The sequence below is a fragment of the Chiroxiphia lanceolata genome, chromosome 18 (genome assembly GCF_009829145.1).
Source record: "Chiroxiphia lanceolata isolate bChiLan1 chromosome 18, bChiLan1.pri, whole genome shotgun sequence".
Lineage (NCBI taxonomy): Eukaryota > Metazoa > Chordata > Aves > Passeriformes > Pipridae > Chiroxiphia > Chiroxiphia lanceolata.
In genome coordinates this window covers 8,675,632-8,694,909 of record NC_045654.1, presented here as the reverse complement: position 1 = coordinate 8,694,909, position 19,278 = coordinate 8,675,632, and the positions used below count along the sequence as shown (strand labels likewise).

The 19,278-nt window shown below is 40.9% G+C and overlaps 1 protein-coding gene across 15 annotated transcripts in view; it reads right to left on the bottom strand.

Moving 5' to 3' along the window:
• CLIP1 (CAP-Gly domain containing linker protein 1) overlaps positions 1–19,278 on the bottom strand; it is a 61,815-nt gene that overhangs the window by 27,646 nt on the left and 14,891 nt on the right. For 9 of the 15 annotated variants that reach the window (XM_032705467.1, XM_032705471.1, XM_032705478.1 and 6 more), the window contains exons 4-9: positions 8,775–8,899; positions 7,561–7,777; positions 5,610–5,807; positions 5,334–5,437; positions 3,454–3,514; positions 2,366–2,398 (exon numbers count right to left, since the gene is read on the bottom strand). In XM_032705467.1, coding sequence (XP_032561358.1) covers positions 2,366–2,398; positions 3,454–3,514; positions 5,334–5,437; positions 5,610–5,807; positions 7,561–7,777; positions 8,775–8,899 — 738 coding nt within the window. The remainder of the gene's footprint in view (positions 1–2,365; positions 2,399–3,453; positions 3,515–5,333; positions 5,438–5,609; positions 5,808–7,560; positions 7,778–8,774; positions 8,900–19,278) is intronic. The other 6 variants (XM_032705474.1, XM_032705480.1, XM_032705482.1 and 3 more) reach the window with 2 other exon arrangements.

Below are 19,278 nucleotides of genomic sequence, written 5' to 3'. Positions count from 1 at the left end.
CCACCTTTGCAATGATACCCAAACCCTGCAGAACTGTGGGATTGGAGTGAAAAGCTGAGCAGTGCTGCCTCCAAACCAGGCACAGCAGCCAAGGACCTTCTGTGGTCCCTGCAGAGCAAGTGGAATGGGATGAGCTTCTCATTTTGCTCCAGGCCTGTTCTCCAAACACAGAACTCCTTCTGACAGCAGCAGGTTATCTTCCTTCCCAAAGCATGCAGACACCCGGGGAGTTAATTCTTTAAACCTTTTTTTTCCCAGCTGGAAACAGTTGGCTGTGTTACTGTGGAGTTACTTGGTTACTTGAAGACATAAAATTCACAAACACTAAAAGCTGCTTCTTAGATTTGACTATTTTATGAAAGTCTGTTTCTCTCTCACTGGAAGATCTTCAGTGGATATGGGGGGAAATGCTCCATGAGAACAGAGATTACTCCTTCTGCTGCCCACAGGCTTTGAAAATGGAATTAAGTGTTCTAAGGGAAATAACTGTTTTTTAAGTGGCTACATTCAGTTTTTTTCTGTGACACAGGTGATTAGTTCTGATCCACAGCAAAATTGTAAGTATGAAAAGTAATCTATTTTAAAAATTGGAAATTCATACCTTCCTTGCTCTAACTCAGAGGATCTACTAAAAACCAAGAAATCCCAAACCTGATAGTTGCAGAATTCTCCCCAAATGCCTTTGAAAAATATGTTTTTCTATGCTACATAAAACCCAAACACTTTGATCAGTAATTTTAAAGACAGTGTTTTACTACTGCAAAGATCAGATACACCATTACTGATTACTGGGTTCAAGTCTCGTCTCTTACAAACGGAAACAAGTTAAAATCCTACAAAAATGGAAATGAAAGATTAAAAAAAATAATACTCTGGAGATCTTTGCTAGAAACCTTTTTCCCCATTTAGAGCATGACAGATTATCCTTTAATCAAGTCTGATTTCCAAGAGACAGGTGCCATTTTCTTGAGGTAAAAATCACTACAGAATTTTGAATCACTCAAAATGATCATTATGTAGAGAGAAATTCCCAGTGATAATGGCTCTCCTTGAGGAAACCCAGAGCACAGTGAACTGAGAAGAGCAGAAAGAGAAGAATTTGATTGTAAACCTTAACTTTGATGGCAAAGAAAAACTGGAAACAAAACCCTAGACAATGAAAGTAAAGGAAGCATCTTCCCCTTCTCCAAAGTTTTGCAGCTGAATCAGTGATGTGGGAATGGGACGAGCTTTTCTCTGCCTGGAACCTTAAAGAATTCCACCCAAACTTCAGAGACTGGACATCAGCTCTTTGCAGCACTTGTGGCTGCTCTTTCATTTCAGAATAAACCTCACTGTTATTTCTCCAAAGTGTGAAATTGTGCTGAAGCCATAAATGCTGATGATCAGTTCCAGGATGGGGCAAGACCCCTCCAGTCCCTCTGTGCTGGGATAACAGTCCCAGAACACCACTGAGATCCTGAAGGATCAGCCTAAAAACCAAGTGATCACCCACTTCTCTCCTTTGGAGAGCAAAGATGTCCATTTTTGATGGAAAAATCAGAATAGGGAAATCAGGAGTAAAGAGAGGATTAAACCAGGAGTGCATGAAGAGAAAGGGAGGGCACATGCCGAGTTATTCTAACACATCATCAGCCTGAGTGGAGACTGAGAACACTAAGAATGCACAGGAAACCAGCTTCAGCCTTGAGAACTTCCTATCTTGGCTGGGGATGCAGCAGAGGAGGCAGCCTGGGATAAATTTTCCTTTAAAACTCCTCTCTTCTGAGCTATGGAAGCAAGGGGGCTGCTCAGGGCTTGCAAGGCCATTTCTGCTATCAAGCAACATAATTTTCCCACATAATTCAAGAGAAGCTACAGTAAAATCAGGCAGCTTTGCACACTAATTGTTCAGATGGTTTTTATCATCTCTCCCCTTTGGCATTTCATACCAAAAAGGGAAACAAGTAAGGGGAGGTGGGCACAGAAACATTAATTAGCTACTTGCACTTTACATCTAGTGAACAGCAGCAGGAGCTCAGAGGAAAACAGGCAGGGCTTGTGAAGAAAACAGCTGAAATCCTACAGTTAAATGAAGGCTATTTCAGGATCCTGGTCAGTGATGCCCCTACACTCTCCAGTGGGTTGCAGAGCTTTGGACCCTAAAGAATCCAATGCCACATTCACCCTGTCTCAGTTAATGGGGATTTAGTCACTACACACATTCCTTCCAATAAATGCCAGAATTGCTCTGAAAGCAACATGCACACAAATACCAGAGTCGAGGTTTCAATAACAGATTATGCAGTTAGTGAATCAGTAGAAGCATTTTCTGCACACAATCTGTTAACATGGGATGTCTCTGCACATTGAAGTGCCCTCTTACATTGTCAGGGTCTTCCGAAATCTGCCTCTTTCGCTATCAGTAAAATTAAAAACAAACAAACAGAAATGTTTCACCTGCAGACTCAGCACTACCATTCCAACACAAGCAACAGGACACATTTCATCAGCCTGAATTCAGTTTAAACTCCAAGTTATGCATCTTGACAAACCAGAGGCTTTAAGATGGTTTGTCACAACTATCGATTGATTTAACAGAAAATAAAAAACTCAAATATTTCCACGGACTAAACAATAAAAGGAGCATTCTATGAAGAGTCTAGATAGGTATCTTAAAATGAATGGAAGACTAAAATAAAAGAAATGTTATATGAAATGAATAATTTTCATAAGGTTTCACTTAAATCATAAATGTTTTACAGTAACATAAATTAATTACATTTGTATTTTATGCTGTGCAAGAAGGTCTAGTATTTTTCTAATTAGACAACAACAGAACAACTAAAAAGTATTCTGCTTTTTAATTTGAATTTTAGGATAAAAATTGGCAGTGTTCAAATATCTGATAGCAATCCTTTACTAAATGTTTTCTCTTCTGACTGTGTAATAACACACTGTGTTTAGCCCAACATTATAATTATACAAACAGGAGAAGGATAAAAGCTGCACACATGCATTGCTGTTTACATTTATGGGCAACACTGTCAGGATAAAACACTCCTCATCAATCCCTAAGGGAAGCACAGGGATTACTCAAAAATTTGATCAAACAGGACTAGTCTTCAATATTCATTTTCAAAGGCTTAAATATTAACTTGCAATTTCATAACTTCGAAATGATTTTTTGTTTGTTTTGGTTTAATACCAAAAGGTAGAACTTTCTATGAATTAATTTACTTACTCCGAACAACTACAGCCATTCCACTGCACAGCCATTGCAGAAATGCATGGAATTTGGGGTGCAATCCTGCAGTTTCAGGACAATTAGTTTACTCAGGGACTGCAGAAGTGGGTATTGCATTTTTTAATCATTCCCACCTTTCTCTTCCAGAGAAAAGTGCTCTTAACCCAAATTAAATGCATTTCTGTGCCCTCCTAAATATTCTGTTTACAAAGCTGGAGATGTTTTACCTCGAGGTCTCCTTTGGTAATGGATTCTTCTTCCACACGGAACTGAAGGTCTTCGACTTTCCTGTGGGGACAACTCATTAAAATTCAGGTAACTTTGGAAGAAAAATGCTTTCAAACTCACTTCAGTGGAAATCAGAACTACAGGGACATCACCCCAGCAAAGTGCTCGAAACACGAAGGAGAAATCTCTCCCAGGGAGTATCAGAGGGAAGGAAAAGGGCTCCCTTTAAACAATCACTGACAAAGGGAGGCACAGGCCTTCCTGCAACCCTGTAAAGTGTATTCTGTTGTATTTTCTGATGAATTAAAAAGGAAACCTTTAAGTCATCACTGATTCTCTCATTCTTTCACCCTTTAAGTCATCATTGATTCCCTCATCCTTTGACCCTCCTGCATGTCCTAGAGAGAGTGACCGAAATGAACAGTCTGATCTCACATTTGATATATTCTACCATTCCTCAAAGAAACAGGCAGAAATTTAGGAGACATCCAAAATATCCATAGGCCTGGATGTGTGCTGGGCACATTGAGTCCAGTCTCCAGGACAGAGGAATATGGTGGGGGTCAGGATGAACTGCAAGATGCAGAAGGGGAGCACAAGCCTTGCCTTGCCCACACAGGAGTCTTAGAATGGGATCAGGGAGGAGAGAAGCCAAAATTTGACTTAAAATCAAATTTTTAAGAAGTTATTGCTTCCCTCCCCAACTCTGGTATATCCCAATGAACAAGGGGCCAGATCTCCTCCTTTTCCCCTTGATCTTCCATCACTAAGATGCTGCAAGGGAAGAGACAAGGCTGTCTCCTTTCCTTGGAATTACACACACAGCTTGGCTGACAGATACAGAAATCACTGCTGCAAACAGAGTTACAAGTGATGGGAGTCTAAAATAAAAGAATAAGGATTTAGGACTGGGAGTGGGTCTCACCAGTGCTTTGGGAAACAGGGGATTAAAGACTGACTTTGGGTCACTGCTGAGACTGATCCAAACACATAACACAGAGTGAATAAGCCTGAAGGGGTTGGGAGAATATACAAATAATTCCAGACCAAACTCTACTGCTTGTTTTAAAAATTCTGTTCTATTGGGTTCCAAGAAAAGGCAGCAGGAAAATTGTAAAGGAATTGCCCTTTTTACCACTGCATTTTCCAGCTGTGACCTCTGGTTTTAGGCCCCTCAGAGAGGCCAACACCGACTGGCTCCAGGGAATCACATTCACACTGGGTTTCTACACAGACTTTACTCTTCAAAAGTATTCTAAACCCACTAAATCAATTCATCACAATTTCCTCACCTAACCTTGACCCAACAATTTATCAGACTATTTCCTTTCCCAGCCCCACCTCACCTATTTGGTAATCTCAGTTCTTTCCTCTAATGGTTATGAAAGGGAATTAGAAAAGGCATTAGAATTAATGGCTTTGATGATTTTCCTGCAAGAGACAGACCCTATACAGACATGACTAACAGTAATGAATTATTCACAAGAGATTTAAATGTAAATTCCTAATCCAGAACTGTCAGGGAATGGGATGATCGACATTTTCATTTGGAAGTGGAAGAAAAGTGTTTCAAAAAGATCAGGTACAATCCATCAATTTCATATGAGGAGGAATAAAATATAGTAGAAAACAATAGTGCAAGTATTGAGTTGGATAAAAATCAGTTATAAACAACAGTTTTACAGCCTCTGAGCAAATCCATTCTCTTTGGCTTCCCCTCTCCAAATTGGAGGGTGGTTTTTTTCTTCATTAATTTTAACAAACTGCAATATGATTTTACACATTAATTGCCCATCGTTCAAAATTTGTTTCATATTTGAAAGTCACCAATGCAAAGTCTGATTTAACAGAATTAATTCCTGAAGACATTTTTGGGTACCTTTTCTCTTCCTCGAGCTGATTGAGGAGCTCCACCTTCTCCCTGTCAGCTGCCTCCACCATGGCCCGGAGCTGGTCCATTTTTGCCTCCATCTCCAGAACGTGCTGAGCAACAAGGAGGAACATTATGGATTATATAGATATGGCTGTTATTATTATATGGGTATCACACTGATTTATATGGATATTATTATTATACATATTGATATAATGGATAACTTTACTTTTAGAACCCCACCTCGTACTCCCTGTTTAGGAGCAGCCCTCACCCCCTTACCCGGTCGTGTCCATCCCGAACCAGGGCCAGTTCCTGCTCCATTTCCCCCACATGACTCGTGGCTTTTGCCACCTCTGCCCTCTCCAGGTCCCTCTCTGCCAGGAGCTGCTCAATGTGCTGCTGCTTCTCCTTCAGGGCCTCCTGCAGGGCCGTGGTTCCCGAGATTTTCCGGGCGTACCGGGAAGAGGTTTCTGTCAACTTCACAAAGGAAATCCATTAACAAACCACTCTGCATCCAGGGAAAGGAAACTGGGATATCTCCAGACTCTCCAAACACGGGGTTAGTAAAGCAAATGCTTCCTGTGACCTGCTGTACCTTCTCCTTTTCCATCTAAATGACTTTATTTTCCCCAGTTTAACATTAAATGACCTGACAGTTGCTTGTCTGACACAGGAAAAACAGCAAGAGCCCTGAATAGCTGAGCAGACTCTGTGAGAGTCCAGCAATTTTCAGGGAAGTTTTAGTTTTCCTAAAAACCGATGCACAAGAAGTCTGCTGTGTCAGAACTGATTTCAGGAAATCTTGTTTCCTCAGCAGCTTAACTTTTAAAGAAAAAGTCTCCAAATTATTCAGACAATCCTTTTAACTTGAATGGCCACCAAATGTTCGTGCTGCCTGAGAGAAAGAGCTGGAAGAAAGACGGGATTTTAATTCCAGAAGTAATGGATTACAGCAGCTTTGTGCTTTATGGCCCAAATCATGCAAAATCCCTGGAGCACAACAGAGGCAAAATAAGCAAATATATTTGAGACCTTTACAAGGTTTAACTTAGAGGATCACAGCTTGTGGAATAAAACACTGAAGTCCATATTTATGCTTTTCCTCATGGATTGAGGTAGCTCCATGTGTCAGTGCAGTGATCCCAAACTAGAGGGCACTCTGCAGCTGCAAGTGCAACTTCCACACTGGATTAGGTAATGAAGTCCTGGTGTTTGTGCCAAATAAAAATCCTTTTTGTGGTCAGGTATTAACCCCAGTGCCCTGACCAGCTGCTGACCTCTGTAATCTGCTTCAGTCCTGCAGGACCAGGGTAGGTCACCTCTGCACCTGCCGGTCAGTGGGACACCGTCCCAGAGAACCAGTTCCACACCACTGGGAGTCACCTCCTGCTAATTAGATGCAGTTATGGTCTTTGGCTTAAAAAAAAAGAAGAAAAAATCTAGGGTGACCATGGAAAACCCCAACTATTTCTACGCTTTTCGTTGCCTTAAAAGAGACTTCCCAAAATTCAGCTTTCCCAGATTTCCGTCTTCCTGCTGCAACCCAAGATTAGAACATTTATGTAACAGAACAACTTTAAAAGAATCCATAGTAAGTGTATTAGGTGGAATTAGTACTGTTAGAATTCACCTGAGCCACTGCACTTGGCAACATTTAGTCTTTATGAATTCACAGATTAAAACCAAATCTAAAAAGAAAAGAAAGAGGCTTTTTGTCAGCAAGGACCTGGCAATTGCTACTTCTGGATTTCTCAGCTGACTCATCTCTTTCAACCTCTTTTGCAAAGAAATTTTCTTTCTTTACAAAGAAAATTTGGAGCATTTCAGACAATCTGAAGCTTCCTGCTGAATAAAACAAGTGAGATCCATGGAAGCTTTAGCTCAAACACAAACCTCTTATGAGAGAGGCAGTGAAAATGAACAATTGATGGAGATTCCAGCCAGAGACCGGTTTGGTGGTACCATAAGCCCCTTTCTTATCGCAGTCACTCCGTTAGCCTGAATTAAATATTCAAAATGTTTTATACATGTATTAAACATTCAAATCTCCAGGGCTAGCTAAGATTTCCTTCCCTCGTGCATGCTTTGAGCGGAACCAGCACAATTAACCGGTGCCGTGCTCTGCTCTAGTCTCAACGCCGACCACGGGCACGTGGATTCCTGCGGATTCCTGCGCATTCCTGTGGATTCCTGAGGGAATGGGGAGCATGCAACAGAAAAAGGAGCTTACTAGTCCTGTACGGCTGGGCTTGCTGCTTACGGAAGAGGCCACGGAGCTGAGGGAGCTGAGGGAGGAGGCGCTGGGGCTGCGCTTCAGGGCCGTGGGCGTCGGCAGCACCTTCCGCACGGCGGCCTTGGCCTTGGCCGGGGTGGTCGAGGGGAACCCGATCTTGGTCACCTTGTGCACTGGGGCAAACAATCCATACTTGGGCTGGCACTGGAAGTACCTTCCAAAAAGCAAAGTAAGGAGATGAGAGTATAAATCAACTTCTTTTCACATGCACGGTCTGGCTTCACAAAGAATTCCGCATTAGGAGCCCAAAAGTATTAATGGAACAGCTGGTGTCTCTCATCTACACTATACTGCAATCATATTTTTTTTGGAAAAGGGACTTTGAAAGGCTGAAGCATGATTATATCAGACTTCAGAAATTCCACTTGAGCTGTAGCTCTATTTCCTAAAAAAATTCCATTCAGAGTCAGTTTTACACGCGTTAACTTTCCTCTCCCTCTGAGCTGCCAACAATATGTGACGGCTGAGAGTTAGAAATAAGAAGGAGATTTTAATTAGATCAAGTAGTTTTATATCACATACATACTCTTTATGCATATTTGATTATACAGAATATATATCTTTGATTACATATAAACAAACACCACTTATAATTTTAAGTTGTGATCATCCATGTTAAGGTGGAACAATCCTTGTAAAACCTCTTTTTAAGGAGGTAAAAGACTGTTCCTTATAGCAAATCAGAAAGAAAGTCCCACTGTGGTGTGAATTAATGCTTTCTAAGTGGGACTTATTGGAGGAAGCAGCTCCACTGCTCCCAGCCTCTACAATGGGGCAACTGCTGGTACAGGAGCTTTCACCCCTGGGATTCAGGAAGATTTCCTTTAAGTACAGCTCTTAGATATCCAGAGATTTTCTTCACTGAGCATTCAGAAATCAAGCAGGTGTTCCAAATGCAGGAAATTGTGCTTTCCATTACCAGGCTATGAATAAAAGCCACATGGGAGCAGGAGAGATCAGCTCATCCCATGAATGGGGGGTTGATCTGGATTTTCAGAAAATTCATAAAATTCAAGTCATCGTGTACCACCCATCAGCAGACACTCAGGTTTACAGCCTCTCTGCCTTGATTGAAAAGTTTCATGGAGATATTAAAAACCAAAAGAGACTACAGAGAAAAATCTTAGAAGGCAAATGGATGATGGACCAACCTCGTTCCAGCCACGGCTCCATCGTTCTTTCCCAGGGGTTCATCGAGCTCCACTCCACACCACTCTCCTTTAGCAAAGTCTGTTTCTCCCAAAAAACGCACAACTCCAGCTTTTGTCCCACCAACCTAAAGCAGGAAAACACATCTGCATTTAATGCATTTCCAAATTCAAATACCAAATACAACAAAAAAGCTTAACCACGTGCACAAAGCACGTTAATCATGGGACCAGTTCTGATTTCAAAATGCAGATTTTTTAATTTGTGAGTTTGTTTTGATGTGGAACAAACACAGATCTTCACAACCAAAAAGAAGAAAAAATGAAACAAAAATCACTTTCTTAGCATTTCTGTCCAATTTGGTATTCAAAGTCTGTAATGACTGAAGGCCACAATTCCAGTAGGTGACTTGATATGTCTATAAGACTAAAAATACATTAACAACACCCAGTATAACCTGAATACTGAATATACTGAACAGATATTTGTTTCAAACAAATTTCTATCAGCAGATAAGGATTTCTAAGAACTGCTTATTTCTTACTCAAATTCTCTGAGGAAAAGTAAAAGAAATGAAATGAGAAAAAAATCCTTTCATATTTTCTCTAAGGAATAATTCAGATAAATTACATAGAGCAACCCTCTTGTATTTAAATCTGATATAAAACACAATGTAGAGCACTTGGCAGAACTGGAGACATAACCACATGAATCCTTAAAAAGGGAACAATCATTTCCTTAATCTTTTCTTCACTTTAAAAAAAAGAAACAAAAAACCCCCCTAACACTCCTTAAGGAAAGCCTAGAAATCAGCTGATTTCAAACTTCTAACCCGAAATATTTACAGCAATTCCAATGACTTGCAGTGTCTCTGAGCTACAGCTTTTTATAACACCCAGGGAGGGAAGAATTAAATGAAATGAAGGAGGAAAAGGTGTTGTGGGGCCACCAGTTGCCAGGAAGGGCCAGCAGCCAGAACTGCAGGGCTCTTGCAGGTCACAGGGACCATATGTTGTGCCCTAAATTTGTGGAAATCTGTTCAGCCTGAATCCAGCATTTTGAAAACAAGGAAAAGGTAATGAAAGCTCTTCAAGAGATTCCCAGCATTCCACATGGAAAACACAGCAATGGCACTGAAAACGTCCGTTTCTGTTTTCCAGCACACGTTATCCAACGAGGAATATTTTGAGGCCTCGGCAGAGAACCTGGTGTGACCTGCTACCAAAATATACACTAAAAAGTAAACTAGGATTGCACATCATTTTTCCATAGACATTCTATTGCTGGGGGGAACTTCCCAGGATTAAAGGAGAACAACGAGCTTCTTGTGCTGTAAATTAAGGTGAGTGATCACAGCACAGCAGAGAACTCACACGAATGCATTTGGGAAGTCTGGCAGTTCTTTTTCCACACAAACCTCAGAAAAACAGGGAGAATAATTCCCCTTTTTTGATATTACTCCAGTGTCCCCTGATATTACTCTTGTCCCTGTTTAAGGTGGCAGCTCCTTCTGTCTCATTAGAGACAGTCTGGAAACAACCTTTAGCTCTTGCTTTAAGTGGCTCTGTAGCAAATTATTACTCTCCATGGAATAAAAACACACAAAGTTTACAGTTATCATGACTCAGCCTAATATAGTAACTAGTAGAACGTTTGGTATCTGGTGTTCTTGGCAGAGAACACACAAACTTCCCCTCTTGGAAAACAAGCACCAGAAAAAGAGAATTGTAACCAGCCCAAGAGCTCCACAGAATCCAGATCTCTGTGGCACAGTGGTGAAGAGGGAATATATAATATTGTTAAAGGATTTCCTGGGAAGAACTAGTCCTTAAATTGAGGGATATGTTATTCCCCATCAGACATAATCTACTTTTTCTAGAGGATAAATACCATTATCCTAAGTATAAACATAAAAATAACATTTAACTGAGTAGTGTGAGAGAAAAATATGGGTGTTCTAAGTTTTCCCTGTCCTTATTCCTTTTCTAGTAAGTTTAGGTAGTTTTTTATATTTTTTTTGTCTTGTTTTGTTAGGTGTTTTTTCTCTATAGGTAAATTTGGAAGACATCTTTAGGTGAAAAGACTGGCTAGATGCTGTTTCCCTGCTCGATTTTGTACAGTTTTCTGCCTGAAAAAACAGAAGTTAAATCAAAATAAGCTCTAAAAAGCCATGAAAGAAATCAGACAGGAAAACCAGAACAATAGCCCAGACAAGGAGCATCCCCTTAAAGACAACAGTCAGGTTTGGGGTGGCACAGAGGATTCCTCAGCTCCTTTTCCAGAACCCTTGAGCCAGGCCAAGGAATTTTATCGCTATTTTGTGGAGTGTGTGTTCTGTGGTGATTTTTTTGTAATAAACAACATAAATGAATTATCTAAAGACACCCACTCAGCCCCTTCCCATGGGCAGGGAAGAGGGGCAGGCAAGGTGAGAGCTTAGTGGAATAGGATCACTCCAAGCAAAGACTCCCAGGGACAGGAAAAACTGCTGCAATCTGTTCCCTCCAACCCACACTGTAAATAAACCTCCAGGCCAGGAATGCTGGCTCCAGGATAAGGCAGATTAAACATGGGTGCACAATATTCATCCCTTTTGGTTTCATCCCTTGGCCCTGCTCATCTTCCACATTTAGTAATAAACGTCCAGAGTTAGTTTGAAGATATTCCATTCAAATCCCAAACTGGGAAACAGTCTGGAAGAATTTGGCACTGCCCAGTGCCTTTGGACCTGCTCCAACCATCCCAGGGCCTGGATGCTGGAATTGTGATCCAAGGCCTGGTGGGAGCGAGCAAAAGCAGGAATTCATATCCCAGAACATATGGGGATGCACAAGAGGAGCTCCCCAGGAGGAAGAGCAGAGTGACTCGTCCTGTCACCATGGCGCTGCCTTAATTTAGAACAAGATGCAAGGAAGAGTGCCAAGGAATTTTTGTTTTTTTCCAAACCTAGTCCAGCTTCTTGGAATAACCAGTTCCTCCATTTCTGCTTGCTTTCTGTGTGCCCTCACCAAGAGCATCAGTAAAGGGCTGTAAATGCAGTTTTGCTGAGTTTCAAGCCAAAGCCTTCAAAATTTCAGCTTTAAAACAAGTCAGCACCGCTCTGGAAAGCCTGAGACTACTCAAAGCTTCCAATCACTCCCAGACATCTGCCCCAAACAGTGTATTTATTATTTATCTCCAGCTGCAATTAGTGCTCTGCATGTGACAACACAATAATCATAATTTATTCCCTTGGTAGGACAATGTGAGGTGCTACTGGACAACACAGGAGGGTAAAGGCTTTTCATGATCAAAGTTGCTATAACATTAGTGCCATAAAGGGGAAAAAGATTATGACATGATTACACTGAACTGTTCCTACCAACACGAAAAGAGAACTGTACTTACAGAATTGTAGTGTTTATTACAGAAACATTATTTAAAAATTATATAAGAATTATAGAAAAAAGAAAGGCAAAAAACCCAACCTCGAACCAAAAACTGATCTACTTCCCATGAAGGACTAGAAGTAAAAAGCCCAGTTTCTAAAAGAAAAGGGAAAAAAAGTTTATTAGAAAGTTTCTAAAAGCTATAAAAAAATGGGACATCACTACCATGAAGACAGTTTTCCATGACCTTCATTCCTGATAAGGTAGGTCACTGAATAATAGATAAAGAACTGCCAGAGCTTTTTTTCAGTTGCCACACTCAATACAGACAAGTTTTAAAATACAGATCAATAACACAGCAGAGAATCTGGGTTAGACCACAGGTCACTGTGGGGTGAGGAATCTGCTTGGAATTCATAGTGTTACATCAAACACATTAAAAAAGTGACTAAATTCCATTTATCCAGTTCTAAGTAAACTGACATTAATTTGCTTTAAGGTAAAGTGAAGTAGCAAAGTGGGTTTGTAAACCTGAAGTGGTTAAAAATTGCCTCATGAAAGGACACATCAAAGCTTGTGAAAACCTTTGCAGAGCCACATTTCCAAAGATAAAGAGAAGCAGGAAACAAATAAACCAGTGTAATCCAGGGAAAAAGAGAGGGATGGTCTAAAAAATGAGAGAGGTCATGGAAAAGAGGATTCACTGTCTGAACACTGTCAGTGTAACAGTATCACTTACACCCCGAGACAGGGAAAAGGTGAATAACAATTGTTCTGTCTCCCCTTCTGCCTGAGCAAGTGCTTGAGGTGACTCTTGGATATTTCTGCATTTCCAGGACCATTCAGCACCCACGACATGCTTGGAAAAGCAAAACCCATCCAGATCCATCACATGCTGCCTGGATCCACTAACCGGGTTCTCATCAGAATCATCTCTCTCTTGTTTCTCAAAATTAAGCAGAACCTTTTCCAGTTGGCAAAAGAAATTGCATTTAATTGATTTGTCCACCCATTCAAGGTCAGAGAGAAGCACGGGATCATCTCCTGTGCCTCTCCTGGAACAGGTCCTTCCAATCCACCAGTTCCACCTGTAATTAACCCTGTAACTGTGCTGAGCTCTGTGTGGGACTGTTTCCAGAGCTGATATCCATCAGGAAACACTTCCACTGACAGGATATTTTCATAGTTAATCTCTCCATTGTTGCAAACACATTTAAATTTTAAATAAAACAAATGTGACTGTGGCCTCCAGCCCCTGGTTCTCATTGTGCTTTGAGCTGGGAGATGACAGAGCTCCTCAGCAGGTACTCACATGTTCTAAGCAGGGCACCTCAATTTTTCCCTTTGTAAATTAACAGCTTAAATTCTTCAAATCTTTTATTGCAAGATACTTTCTCTTGCCTGAGTCATTTTGCAGCTCTGTTCTGAATTCTGGCCAGTGTTTCCATGGGGTTTTTTAAATAACTAAGGATGCAACTACACAGAGTTTTAAATATATCAATAAAGGCCAAATTAATTTTGAAGTTACTGTTAGATAGTGTTCAAAATCTAAATAATAATAATAATAATAATTCCACCATAGAGTGGAGTTTTCTCTATTAAATCTACAGTGCCAAAGAAAGAAGCAAATTGTGTTTGAGAAACCTGCCATGTTTTAGTTTGTCAACATCTGGTTCCTCTTTTAGTTTTTAACCTGTCTTTTCTCTTTGAGATTAGACAGATACCAGACAGATATTTGCTTCAGATTATCCTATTTCCTTTAAAAATATCTTCATCTGACTCTGGATCAAGGAATGACTGAGCAGTGCCAGAGCATCTCCTAAACTTCAAACTGGGCTCCGTAATTCAGGTTTTTCGGCCCAGCAGTTCTGTGAACAGCAGGATTAATGGTGTCAGTTCTCCTGTGGTATCAGAGGTTATGTCTGAGTGACTTCACTCCCTAAAAATGCTGCTTCTATTGATGGGAACAGTGTTCAGACAAGCCTCGATCATGTGGATTCTCTGACGTGCAAAATTCTGTGAAGGCAAATTGCAGCTTTTCCAGAATTGGTGGGTTTGAGTCTCCACCTTTTCTTGGACTGTTTCCATGCAACTTGGAAGAACTTCTTAAAACCTCTCTATTTCTACCCAATTTGGTTGCAGTCAACTAAAAAGTTCCAAAGTGAGGCCAAAGTGGGCAAAAATAAGACACTCACACAGACCTTGTGCTACCACACAACCCTTCACTTCCACAAGAAAACAGGGTAGTAACTACAACTGATGTGCAACTGAGATTCAATTCACTCAATCAACTCAAAGAAAGCAAAAAAAAACCTTCACAGGAATTCCATACTACAAAAGCCACAAGTGAATTCAACACCACAAAAAAAAAAAAAAGAAAAAAAAAGCAAAGACTAAAATTAAGTAAATAAAGTGTTCCTTCGCCCATCCTGTGCTGAAGTGACCAAGGACAACATGTTCCTGGATCTCATTCCCCTTGGGAAGGCAGGGAAAAGGGAAGCCAAGGAGTCCACACACAAAAAATGAATTAACTATTACCAAAGCACGTGGAAACATCATGGATTGCTGTCATTACATCCCAGGAACTCACTTGTAATTGGAAGTTAAATAAGGAGTTGCCACAACAGAATGACTCAGTTAAACACAGCTCACACTTTGCTGTAAGATAAATTTAACATCTTATTTATCTGTGAGCAGAGAGGAAACAATATCTCCTGAAAAATGCTTACAAGTAACATTTAAAGAAAGCTGAGGTTTGCACAGAGAAAATTCACCCAATGAATTGCAGACAAAGCCTTTGGATACCCTTCATCCTTCAGATATATTCTCATATTTCATGCTCTGGCAGCCACTCAGCAAACTAATCTACATTGTACTTCACAGCACCCAAATGCTGTGCCTAAGTAGACATACATAAATATAAGAATTACTTTCATCTTGACTTAACATGACAAAGCCACCAAAACACCTCATACAGCCACCTCAGCTCCAGGATAAAGACTGAGCAGTCAAATACTGGCACAAAACAACCACACACTGCCAACTTCCAAATTTTTCTTCCTTTTCCATCTTCATATGCTTTGTGCAGGGTATTTTTGCACTGCTTTAACTGCAACACCATCACTGAATATTTGGGTTTTTAACAGTGATAAGATTTTTAAACAGGCTAAACTCAGAAGTGCATTTTCTATTCAGGATGTTACAAAAGAATAACAGAAAAAGGAGATTTTAAAAGCTCCACGTGGACAATACAGGATTATTGCTACAGGGAGAAACTCCTCTCTCCATGTGAAGTTTGTTTTTCCCTTCCCTGCCTTTAAGAGCCCTGGAATGTAATCAGTTGGCAGCCTTACGTCATGTTTACTCCCAGATAGGTTACATGGGTGGAAACAAATCTGCCAATAATCTGCTGTCAACCCCTGCCTGTGCCATCACCACAGAGCTCAGGAAGGAATAACAGAGGAAGGAATAACACAGAGAAGAAGGAGGAATTCGATGTCACTCGTGCACAGAGAAGAACTTTGCAGAAAGGCCACACAACCAAAGTCTGTAAAGGGAGTTTGCAGTGGTGGGTGACCATATGGAGGGAGGCCGAGGCCCAGCTTTACAGCTCAGCTCCAGGAGCAGCAGATTTGGCAGCCTGGGATGAAGCTGTAACTGGTTAAATGAATGAAAGCACTTTAATCCCTTGAGACGGCTCAGGCCCCTTAGGTTGATAAGATTTTTATTTATTTATTTAAAATGCAGCATCTGGTCCCTTCAGGAAAAAGCTCTCAAAGCTGCTCCAACTTTTGGTACAGGCAGCAGCCTTCACACAAAGTAGGTTTTCCCCTTTTATTAACAAGTTTCGTTGGGGAGTTCTGAGGGGTTGGTTTGTTTGTTTGTTTTTAAAATCAACTTTGCATTGGGCTCTTCAGACATCCCAAGTGTTCCCAACACCAGGGCAAACAGGTTCTCTGGCTGCAGCTCAACCAGGAAACCCAAACTGGCTGAGCCTGAAAGTCATTTGTTTTCCGAATTGCTTTTCTGTTGTTCTTTCCCCAGCTGGTTTAGCACCAGCACGGCACTGCCACCGGCACTTCTTGCCCAGGAATTCTTATTCATACAAGTTCAAATGCTGAAAGTGGAGCCTGAGTTTCAGCAGGAAAATCAACCTGGCACTGTGTCATTGACCCAGGAAAGGCTGGATGAGGGCAAGGAGGGAAGTGCAGGTTGCCACATCAACATTTCCTACGTTACAGAATCCCCAAATACGAGCTCAGGCTGCCCAGAGTTAATGTTCTAACAGCTCAATCACATCCAGATTCCAGAACATACATCATATGTTAGGAATGGAAATTATGCCTAATACAGAGCTGTTGGAATGACTCTTTGCATTAATAACATTTCCCTGGTTTTACCAGATTTTTATCCAGTAAAAGTTATACATCATTGCACCAAATGAAAAGCTGAATAATGAGTTACACAAAACACAGTTCTTTTAAATGTCCACTTGATATACCGACATTTCCACACATTAACATGAAGCATTATTAGTTTGTTGTTGGTGAAAGGGAAATTAGGCACATGTTGCTGAATACGGCTCAGATAAACTGGGATTTGAGGGAGACATTTATCCTCAGAGACTCTCAAGACAGCAGAGGACAATGTGCTGCTTCAACTTAATCATCTTTGAGCAGTAAACTACAGAAATCAAAGGATCTCTCCTTTCCCACTAGAACACCCACTTGGGGCTATAATACTTCAGCTTGTGTATTCCTTTAGTTTGATTTGGTTTTGATTGGCTTTGACTCCTCTGGAATCTCAGGAAAGAGAAATCCTAAGACAATAGGACAAGGTGAAATTCTCCATGATTGTTACATTTCCCTCAGGGGCATTGATGTCTCCCAGGAGTTATTTTTCTGATGTTTACAATTTAATTTAACAGCCAATTTACTGAACATGTCATCTTCAAATTGAGGGGAAAACACAAGGAAAGCTGCAGCTGATCGTTGCAGCAAATCTACAAGTATTTTTCCACAGGCATCCACAGAAAACAGCTCAGCTGACACATCCCATACCTTGGAGCAGCGGCTGTTTTGATGGCAACGAAATTTTTCTGTTTTAATATACAAGGTCTTTTGGGAAAAGAGGTTTTCTGCTCCCTGAAAAAGCAAGGCTGCTTGTTTTCCATCTTTTTATCTCCACATCTATCACACTGCTCAGCACAGCCTCACATGAGGCTCTCTAAGTCTGGTTTTGGGAATATCCAGGTGATCACCTCCAAGCTCTATTTGGTTTTTGCAGTAGAATTTCCTTTCTCTGATATTGCTTCCTTCCCCCCCCCATCTGGAAATTTTATTTCCTTCTCTGGAATTTCTTTCCCTCTGAATGAGTGTCCCAAACAATCTGTATGTAACTACTATTCTTCCTAAGTTGTCTGAATTAAGGTAAGATTGTGTAGGGTACCTGTCTTCATACTCAAATAAATCAGGGATATGTGCATGGGAAGCTTCCTTTAAATAAAGGATTTTATTATTTAAATCTTTGTATTTTTTAAAGACATGAGTTCTAAAGAAATTTGAGGGGACTCTAAGATGGGACCACGTAGCATCAGGTAAATTCTAAGTGCACAAACAGTGGTGAAACAACTAGAGATCAAAGAAATAAGCCCAAGACATCTTTTCTACCCACATAAAACAATAAAGAACGTGCATCAGAGCTTTAACTCTCAAGATTTAATCAAAATACCTCACCCCAACATCACTGAGGCAGCATTTGCTGTGACAACACACAAGTAAATGTGAGGAGCTGACAGATGCTTTTGAGGGGAGGAACAGCACAAACGTCTCAGGAGGAAAAGGAAAATGTTCCAACAAAGCTCAGCTGTTGGGAAACATCAGTTGGCCAAGCCTGAAATGCTTTGAACCCAACATTTCAGGTTCAAACTTGCGCCAGGTTTACATCTGTGGAAAGCAAAAAGGAGGCCAAGTTGAGATGTGAATTAGTAAATGTTGTCAGAATGGCCCCTGGTTTCTCGATACCCCAGACTGGGCACAGAAACCAGCTGTATGGTTTGACTTTTCTCACTGAATGATCACCCAAAACCAGCCAGTTACCGACAACTAAAAGAAACTTAAAATCATTGAACTGATCCCTTCAAGGTGACTCCTACTAATTATATTTTAGAATCCAAGTTAGAGGAAAAAAAATAACAGACTGAAATACTTTGGTGTAACAATCATCACTCCCCACCCTGAGATCACACACTGAGATCAATAAACCTGAGCCACATCTGAAGTGCATTCTGGAACGTAATCCTGGCTTATGAGCTACATCTCCCCATCTACAAATCCGCCCTGAAGGACATAATTTCCCATCTAGCTATTTTAATAAGACTCCCAAGTGAGCTTTTGTCTATCCTGAATCCACTGCTGTGCTGAACTGCAGTGCTGCACAGCTGGAGGTTCACCATTTTCAAGGTGTAATTCCCAGCACTTGCTTTCCCCACGTGCCCATAATCATCATTACTAAGAGCCTTCACGAAATATCCACCAGCAGCTGCTCCAAGCTGCAAGAACTGAGGAATTTTGCAGCATTTAGTCACTGCAGCCCCGCAATGGTACAGTCAGACTGGAACATGTCTTGTGGCTGTGGCACTACATTGTCACTTAGAGGGGAGGACACAACCTCCATCCAGCCTCTCATCCTCCTGGAGAACATATTACTGCAGAGTGACTGCTGTCAGCATAAATAAACCCAAATTACACGGAGCATTCCAGTTGGATTTATACCTCTGCTGGAGCAGGAATGGCCAAGCAAGTTACAGCAAGTGACAGGCAGGGCTTTCCCAACAATCAGTGCTTGAGGACAGTTTCCAGAATTACTCAGTGACACCTCAACTCTCCAGTCCACAGTGCTGGACAGGAGTGCAGTGGCAGGGAATAAAACTATTAACAGATGAATGGATTATTCAGCCAAGTTTAGCATTATTTGCACTAACCTGGTGATTTAATATATTTACATCTGAATTATTGTTAGATGATGAGAGCAGAGTCTGGGATCTACAACAAATAATTAGCACAAGACCCAAAAGTGTTAAAAACCAGCAGACAAGGATCCTGTCCCTTTAACATTCCTATTCCAGAGTGTTTTATAC